Raw genomic sequence first — 8,953 nt, 5'->3', positions numbered from 1 at the left:
ACTTTGTGCCTTTGGGGAACTGAACTCTCCCTTCCCAAAGACCAGGTCACAGTAAACCATAAAAAAAACATTTCCATCCATCAGGCCAAGAGCTTTAGACGACCCTCAGTTTGACTGTCTTGGTGCACAGAGAGCTCAGTTCTCCAAGAGCAAATAAAATATTTTCTCTAAGGTAAAAAAATAAATAAATAAAAAGTGTAGTCACTGCCACAATGACCAAAATAACATCTTTCTTGCACCATTCTTGCAGCTTCCTCAAAGAACAAACAAAACAAAAAAACTTCATGAATGTCAGACAGAGGAGTGGCTGCAAGAGCGAGTGTAAGCTGTTGCAAATGTATGATTTGCATTCTTACACAACTTCCTCATATGGATGAAATATTGCAGCACTGTGCTTACTCACACACAGGCTACATCTATTCAATGCAACCTTACTTATTCAAACAAGTTAACTCAGTGCCACATTTCCCTCTATTCATAACCACAAACTCTTCCTTAATTTTGGATGTCAGAGCCTGAATCTACCATTTTGAAGAACAGCACTTCCCCTATTTAAAGGCCAGATGACAGAACACTTTCTCTTCCCTTTTGTCGCTTTAACCTTGCTTCACTCATTTCCTGTAAGCCAGTGCACCCACGTAACACAAAACCTTTTCTTAGTTACGACAACACAATGCGTGCAAAAGGAATTTCTTTTCACTTTTCAAAGCATTAAAAAGTCAGCAAATTTTTTCAAAAGAAAAAAAATGCCCTGTTTACAAGATCTTAATGGGAATTGGTATAACTATAGAGAAATACTGTCTGCTTCGAGCTTCTGTTTAAGTTTTTAAAAAGTTTTATGGACATGTTGAAAAGCAGTAAGAAGAAAAGTTTGTGTCTTGCAGTGCACTGCTTCAGCAGTTTATAAAATAGATAGTTTTGTCCATTAGCAACTGTTGCAAAAATTGACATTAAAGCAGATAGAGCTGAACTGTGTTCACAAGAAATATCTATAAGATATACATATAAGATTTAAAAGACACATTCCTTCCAATGGAATATTTCATAACAATATGCTGTGTTTGAGATTTTTGTATGTCTAGGAAATGGATCCTTAAAAGCCATTGTAGTCAGCTAGTCATATTAGTATACACTGTACAAGTACCTTCACTTTAGTTTCAGTCTCATAAAAATGTAACCATCACACCATGCCAGATAGAAGTCATATTGCACAGTACAAGCACAAAACATTTTTAAAAATGTGTCAAAAATAACATTTCTACCTACAGTACGACACTGAAATTACCGTTTTACTGCGAGACCAATGATGCCATCATGTGGTACATAAATGAATAACAAATAGAAACATTTACTGATGATGTTCAGTGCACTTTATTTACAAAAACATTTCTGTTAAAACGCCCATTTTCATGTGACAAATACATGCATTATACACACACACACACACACACACCCAAAAGTGCACTTGGTGAGATTTCAACAGAGAGTGCTTCAGTACAAGTGAAGATGTGCCTCCATACATGGGTTACATTAACAGGAAATATCTGATGTCTTTAATGGATTATTGGGCAAAGATCAAAAAAATATTACAAGGATATGAAGAATAGCAACACTAACATTAAAATAAATGCACTACTCAAACACTAATAATTCCCACCATTACTTTATTTCATATATTAATCTAAATTTTCTTGGAAATAAATTAGCAGAAAAAAAGGACAAACTACATATTGTATTTGATTAAAAAGCAGCCATTATGGTCTAATATCTTTGCTTGTGGATACAAGGATTGTCAAGATTTTCCTTCATAGACATCAGAGTTTACAGTTTACCAACACAAAAGTCGTGGCTTGGCTGCACGGCCGATGTTTCCACTGTTTTCATAGGTTATTCAGCAGCTCACTCTGTAATCTGGAGTACGGCATGCGGGTCACATGGAAGGGGCACCAGTGTCTAAAATGTTAATAACAATAAAACAGTTTTTACTTGACAGGCAAATAAAATGCAAGTTTCCTGGACAGTGATTAAACAAAGTCCAGTTGGTTTTCATGTATGATTAGGATTCATTCCTGTTTTTCCATTGCAGAGGAATTGGCAATATAATAAGTATTGTATTCAGAAAGAGTCTCATCTGAGCAGAAAATACAAAAGCAACAATCTGGGGAGGCCTTGTGACATGAGGTACAGAAACTGTGAGGTGTGGTGCGTTTCTGAGAGAATCTGTTGTGGTCAATTGTCTCATGAAGATCAATACTCACACTTGAGATGGAAATAGCAGAGCTCACAGTAGGGCTTCGTGTTTCGGATTCGAACCTGGACTCCAGTCTCAGTTCCTGCGAGATGTCGGCGGCAGCCCACACACTGACAAGGAGGAGGGAGAAGTGAGAAAAGAATCGAGCATTATATAAGAGAAATCCATCTGATCTGTGACGTCTGCCTTTTGTGTCCAGATTATTTCACCAGATTGTCCTTCACCCAAGCACAGAACAACAAACCTTCGTTTTAGCACCAAAACAATTATCATTTATGAGTTGCTATGTGCGTCTGTAAGTCATGTGGAGCAGAGAGCTGCAGAGGTGATTGACTTTTACATCCACATGCTAATGAACCTAGGGTCAACTAAATTTGAGGGGTCTTCTGCAAGTGAGAGTTTCACAATAAGCATCTAAAAGCGAAGCAGAACAGCGGGTCGGCTTCTTCCACCCAACCACAAATAGAGACAGAGAGAGAAACAGCACAGAGGACTACCACACCTGAACTGACCACCAGGCCAGATGCTGAACACAGACTATAGCAAACAGACTGGTTAGGAAACACGGAAGCAAAGAAAGGTGTAAAGAATGCTCCGGCTAGCAGGTGCCTAAAAAGCTGATGCGATTGTAATACGGACTACAGATACGAGACTCCTGCTGACCTAATTAAAGGTAAGGTCACACTAGGCTTCAGTCCAAACGAGATGACGCAATTTAAAAAAAAAAAAAAAAAAAAAAAAAAAAAAAAAAAGTAGTGCCGTATGGAAAACATGAGGGAAATCTGGCTAGTTTCTGTCATGTATTTATTATTGTGTATATGCGTTAAATTCTCTTTTAATGATATTAACTGGATATGAAATTTCTCTGTGAGACACCTCACACCGCCACGTTTCAATGTGCTCTAAAAATACATTTGACTGACTTGACTATTTGTTTTATGTCCACACATCTGCTGCCATTTTTCATCCCTTCAGTGGAGCAGATGCTTGATAGACAAATAAGTCATTCAGCTTCATGTACTAAATGATTTATTATTTGCCTTTTCCATTGCACTTTGTCACAATTCAATTTTGTCAATACAGCGTTTCTACCTCAGCCAAGCAAAAAAGCTTTTTTTTTTTGTTTTGTTCTGAATTGCTGGCGTTCTTGAATTTATAAATGAAAATGTGCATATAAACCAGGTGGAAGGAAACACACTTTATGAGAAGGATAATGTGTTTTTTTAGTCTGGTAGTGTGATATCGTACAAAACAAGACGATGAGACACTACAAGAACAATTTCCAGACACAGTGCGTTGCTTTTCCCACTGGCCATCCATGTGAACTCAAAGGTGAGCTCTTGACTTGCGAGACCGACAGAGCTCATACAAAAAACAGGAACCGCTGCCATAGGAGGTGAAAGAGACGGAGTTAAGTATTCACAGGGATCTGAGCTACTGTGACCACACCTTAACCCGGTCATGACCTCTCACCTGGAAACAGGCGAGGTGGAAGCAGAGACTAAGGGCCTCTATGACCATGGCTGCACCACTACCCAGGACACGCTGACACACACAGCAAGTCCTCCTGCCACTGACCATCCTGGTGCAGCACATGTTAACAAGTGTGGGTCCAAAAATGCATGATAAGATATAGAATATAAACACACTAGAACATGCACAAGAGAGGAAATTCGCATGAATTGCGTACCTGCCATGGTGAGCGGAGTCCATGGATGCATTTCTCGGGGGTAATATTGCTCCAGTGCTGTAGCGGGAGGACGACTTCCTGCTCGGGGCAAAATAACCCGCGGCAGCCGAGTGCGGACGAGGGTAACTGAATGTGGCGATCGAGACTGGGGACTGGCGCAAAGTATCCAGGTCGTCCATAGACTCATACCTGCAGAGAGGACGCCATGAGAAAACAGCTAGCTAAGGTGCAACTGTATTCAACTTGAAATCCACTTTGAATGAGGTACAAATACAGGACCCACCTCTTCAGCGGAACCCCGGCACAGATCGGTTCCTTGTAAAAGCTGCTGCTGCGCTGACGTATCCAGCTGTTGTCGGTCAGGAGCTGAGTCCTTTTCTTCATCTCCTCCAAAATCTGCTGCCTGTCTAGCTCAGCCTTAGACGCAGACTGTCCTTTTCTTTTCCTCTGATCACCTGAATCAATCAGTTTTTTTTTGATGGGGGCGGTTAGTCCAGTGCATCACCTCAACAGAGGGGAATATTATGACAGAGAGGAGGGGAGACTAACCTCTTGTATGTTTGTGGGGGCCGGCTAATGCCGGGGTAGACAAGGACTTTGCCCTAAGGGAGAGAGACAAGACACAGTTCACGGGGTCTGCACTGAACTGTTTGCATGCCGATGTTGGCTTCAAGGTGGAGCATCCTTTCACCAGAGGTAAGGGTACCCCCACCTAACAAACATAGCCAAACATCTTGCTTTGTGCTAAATATTAAGAACTACTGTACAGTCATACTGAGCTCATCTTGTTCTGACCTGTGTGCAGGAGACAGCTGAGCAAAGCCACAAGGTTCCACAGCCCTGAGGTACAGCATGAATAGCATTAAGGCCCAGCAAATGCAGCAGGAAGTACAGCAGATCAAGCAACAGCAGCAGTCAGGAAAAAAGTAATGTTTAAAAATAAAAAAATAAAAATTCAAAAGTAAAATATCGCTTCATACATCACTGTTACATTCAGCAAGGATAGAGGGGAAAAAAAACTGACAATGAAAGAAGAGGAGAAGAAGTTGATTTACCAGTCATGTTCAGTAATCTTGACATTCTGCACTCCTTGTGCATTAGTATGAGGTTTTAATTCTGCTACTTTCAGCGCATCTCTCTCAGGGCTCTGCTCCTCTTCTCTCGATTTGTTTGACAATGCATTCACATGGAGCTGCGTGCTGGCTTTGGTCATGTGGAAGGTCTTCTGTTTCAAATTCATGAAAAAAAAACAAACAAAAAAAAAAAAACCAACAACAGGAAAAAATTACATTCTATAGAAACAACGTAAAGCAATACAAGTTAAAGTGAGCCAGGGGCCTTTGACTGATTCCTTCAAACTGTATTAAAGGAAAGCAAAAGGCAGAAAACATGCATCTTATTAGCAGTACAGATGAGGATAGCAGGTTGTACTTGTTCCTGTCAGCACAGTAATCACAGGTGTGTCATAGCTGCTGATTAAAAATACAAACTCATACTTTAATGATGATGATAATTTTGATGCGAACATGAAATTTTAGGATCTTGATATATATATATATGCACTCATTCTGCGGGTAACAAACTTCTTTATAGAGAAATATAAGAGGAATATCTGATATAATTACTCTTTATGATCACTCAGTTATAATTAAAAATGGTCTGCAGCTTGGAAAAGGCTCTAAAGACCTCACAACATTACCCCTGACTTCCTGCCCGAGTCTCCCATTGCATCATGTTGTGCCCTCCGCCACTCTGCCTCCAGCCTCTCCTGATCCCGCTGGTATTGCTCCTGAAAAACCAAGAGACACACACACGTATGTTGCTTCAAATTTTTTGATGAAGATTAAGATTAACATTGCCCTCCTTAGTGCTGTAACTGTGTTGGGAAAAGAGTCTTCACCTGTAGGAGGCGCTCCTGCTCTTCCTGCCACTTCTCCTGACGCCTTCGGTCCTCCTCGCGGTCCCACGACCAGCTGGATGAGGAGGGGCTGAGCGATGGCACCTGGAGCTGGTGACAAGCAAACAGACTGCAGGCTCGGACATGATCACAGTGCAGTACACAGACTCAACACAAACACACAAACACACTGAGATCCCTTCTGTTTCAACACGCATTAACATACACTATGATGAAGTGGTATGGTAACTTACGTCAGATATCGCAGATTCGGAGCCTCCTGTGAGAGAAAGTAACAGGTCAGCAAAGAGAGCACCACACAGAAGCACCTAAAGATGATCATGTAGTATCACAGGTCTCACACCCACACACAAACCCACACACACACACACACACACACACACACACACACACACACACACAAAAGCTGGGGACACATTAGAAGAGCCCGTCTTCTTGTGCGTCTTTGCCTGGTTTCCCACTGGCAAAGTACGACACACTTTACTTTATTAATCCTACTGATCCCTGACAAATCTTGTGCAGACTCTTACTGTGTAGCACATACAAATTTAGGTAAACAGTGGTAGTAGTCAGTAACGGTGTCAACATGAAGGGTACAGTTTGCACTGACGCCAGAGCTGGAGGTTAGCAGGCCACTTCATGGTAAACAAAGACTAAAATATACAGCCCCACTGGAGATCCTAGCGGCTTCAATGTTCACTGAAACCAAAATACAAACATGCAGGACAAAATGAATGCAATTATAATTTTGCTATTTGTAGAGCTTTACCTGCAGGATTGGCTCAAATATCTGGCCATAACTATCAAATATTCTGTGGCTCACAAGTCTGTGAGTAGATGAGATTTTGTTAAGATTAAATACATAAGATTATGTTTGCCAGCCACTGGATCAGCATGTTGTATGTTAATCAGAACACTAATCTGTTAATGTATCCCCAGCCTAAAGATGCTGCACACAAATACTGGAAAAAAAGCTCAGCTGAGCAAAGAGTTAAAGTGTGACAAAGCAAATTAAAAAAAAAAAAAAAGGATATTCACACGCCCTCTAACAACACAAATCTGCTTTGTTCATTTGTTGAAGGAGCTCCACAACAAACAACTGATTTTACACTTGAGTCAAAAAAAAAAACAACAAAAAAAAACAAAAAAACACACACAGTGCAAAGCATTTACCACACAAATAAACCCATGAGCTGAATCCTGCAGAGCCTGAAGAGAGAGAACCATTGTAGTAGGACACACATCAGATTCATTAGCAACCAGAAAGGACAGCATCACAAATCAGTCATTGTCCAAAAGAACGAGAAAGTTTCCAATTAAAAATTAAAGCCCTTTCACACAAAGGACATAGGAATACTACAGTAAAAGAAGCATCTGTTGCACCACCACACATGGTACATTAGAGACATGATCAGTGCCGTCAGCTCTGTGGTTGCTAGGAAAAGCTGTAATGGCTTTTTCTGATGCGGAAATATAGTGAGTGTTAATTTATAGAAATGCTGCTTCTTTCATAGTTATAGTTCAGTTTAAGGTCAGGCTGCTCTGAAAAAAATTCTGTTTAGGTACTAGACTTATATGGTGGTATGGCTTATTATGGTGGTACTGAAGTAAAAGTTTTCATCCAATCACAGTGTATCTTCAGATTTTGTTTTAATTAGGAGGCCCTTATATGCATTAACATATCCTATGATGAAGTGGTATGGTAAATAAAACTGAAAATTAACCAAGCCACCAAGCACCGGACACCAAAGCTGTTGCACAAGGAGCCAAAGTTCAAACTGGAATTTTACCTTTCTGTTTGAAAAATTCTGCTCTCCTTTTCTGATTTTTCCTAATAATTTTATTATAATCTACATGAGGAGGAAGGACAAGAAGAGAAATTACAGAAGAACATACTCTATCTGTATCTGGTGAGTTATCATAGGAGATGTTTGTCACGTTAAGATTTGTCATACAGACTTTACACCAGTCATTACCTTTACTTGTGGTTGTCCTGTGGCTGTCAGCAAGCCCTCCATCCACCATGTTACCTTTTACAACCTGAGCAGGTGAAAAAAAAAAAAACACACCAAGATGAGCTCCACTAATTAAGCTGCACTCATTAGAAGAAGAGCTCTGTGCAGCCCTTTTTATGAATTGAAGAGATAACTGGCTAAAGCATTGCTCACATCGTCTGCCTGCCTGTTGAATTTCGATGCTTTCGTGACTGTGGTGTCTGCAGAGGCAGTGCTGTTGGCATGGTGATCGGGGCAACCTATCAGAACGGGCGCCGCGGCAGTCAGATTGATGGTCATCCTGCTCTGGCCCGGCTGGCTGTGATGACTCCCCTCGCTGGTGCTCCAATCTAATGACAAGAACCAGCTATCAAAACGAAGGCCACGCCGGAAACCAACGTGTTAGGGGTTAAATTACCACATATCATTTCAGGAGGAGGTAAAAGACATCAACTGTCTTTTTTTATTGTGGCTCATTATCTAACCCTTGTTGCCATAGCGTCGAACGTCCATGGTCAGGCTGCCGGTTTGCAGGGCATATGTCATTGTATCCTTCCACTGGCTGTAGTTCATGTGTGCCACCGGAACTCCATCAACAGCCACAATCTCATCGTCCACACACAGCTGGCAAAGCTCTGCTGGACTGCCTGAGGAGGGAGGGAGGGAGGGAGGGAGGGCCAGGCATCAGGACAATAAAAAAGAAAAAAAGATGAGGGCAAGGACAGCACAGCACAAAGAACATACCAGCTTCAGGAACGAGCTCCTCAGAACAAACTGAGAAACAAGCCACAGTGATGAGGACAAGGTTTCTGCTCCAAGTCGAAAAGTAGGCCAGTAAGACAAAACTACATATCAGTAAGTGACACCTTTCTCACATCTACTTAAACATTTATGTCTGTCTTGAGTTTTAAATCACTGGTTGCATTTTCTATTTTTTTTTTTAATGCAAACACAGTAAATGCACATACATCCTGAAAGACTATCAGTGAAAACTACCTAATGATCATTACTCCTCTTGTATACATCATCACCATCATAATCAGTTTGGATCATCTAGATCTTTTAATTTGTTTCTTTGCATAAAAAAAATAAAAAATAAT

The 8,953-nt window shown here is 40.8% G+C and overlaps 1 protein-coding gene across 9 annotated transcripts in view; it reads right to left on the bottom strand.

Moving 5' to 3' along the window:
- Positions 1 to 1,347: 1,347 nt before the first annotated feature.
- LOC111238411 (LIM domain only protein 7-like) overlaps positions 1,348 to 8,953 on the bottom strand; it is a 28,073-nt gene continuing 20,467 nt past the window's right edge. For 2 of the 9 annotated variants that reach the window (XM_022767890.1, XM_022767899.1), the window contains 15 exons: positions 8,339 to 8,500; positions 8,028 to 8,203; positions 7,836 to 7,899; positions 7,650 to 7,709; positions 6,093 to 6,118; positions 5,842 to 5,949; positions 5,641 to 5,730; positions 4,997 to 5,166; positions 4,737 to 4,781; positions 4,491 to 4,543; positions 4,225 to 4,396; positions 3,942 to 4,130; positions 3,725 to 3,833; positions 2,259 to 2,361; positions 1,348 to 1,953 (listed from right to left, as the gene is read on the bottom strand). In XM_022767890.1, the coding sequence (XP_022623611.1) occupies positions 1,931 to 1,953; positions 2,259 to 2,361; positions 3,725 to 3,833; positions 3,942 to 4,130; positions 4,225 to 4,396; positions 4,491 to 4,543; positions 4,737 to 4,781; positions 4,997 to 5,166; positions 5,641 to 5,730; positions 5,842 to 5,949; positions 6,093 to 6,118; positions 7,650 to 7,709; positions 7,836 to 7,899; positions 8,028 to 8,203; positions 8,339 to 8,500 (1,550 nt within the window). In that variant the 3' untranslated portion in view covers positions 1,348 to 1,930. Of the gene's footprint in view, positions 1,954 to 2,258; positions 2,362 to 3,724; positions 3,834 to 3,941; positions 4,131 to 4,224; positions 4,397 to 4,490; positions 4,544 to 4,736; positions 4,782 to 4,996; positions 5,167 to 5,640; positions 5,731 to 5,841; positions 5,950 to 6,092; positions 6,119 to 7,032; positions 7,069 to 7,649; positions 7,710 to 7,835; positions 7,900 to 8,027; positions 8,204 to 8,338; positions 8,501 to 8,953 lie in introns of all 9 variants that reach the window. The other 7 variants (XM_022767891.1, XM_022767892.1, XM_022767893.1 and 4 more) reach the window with 7 other exon arrangements.

This window comes from Seriola dumerili, unplaced genomic scaffold (assembly GCF_002260705.1).
Source record: "Seriola dumerili isolate Sdu_G_001 unplaced genomic scaffold, Sdu_1.0 BDQW01001299.1, whole genome shotgun sequence".
Taxonomy (NCBI): Eukaryota; Metazoa; Chordata; class Actinopteri; order Carangiformes; family Carangidae; genus Seriola; species Seriola dumerili.
This window is presented reverse-complemented; position numbering and strand designations above follow the sequence as displayed.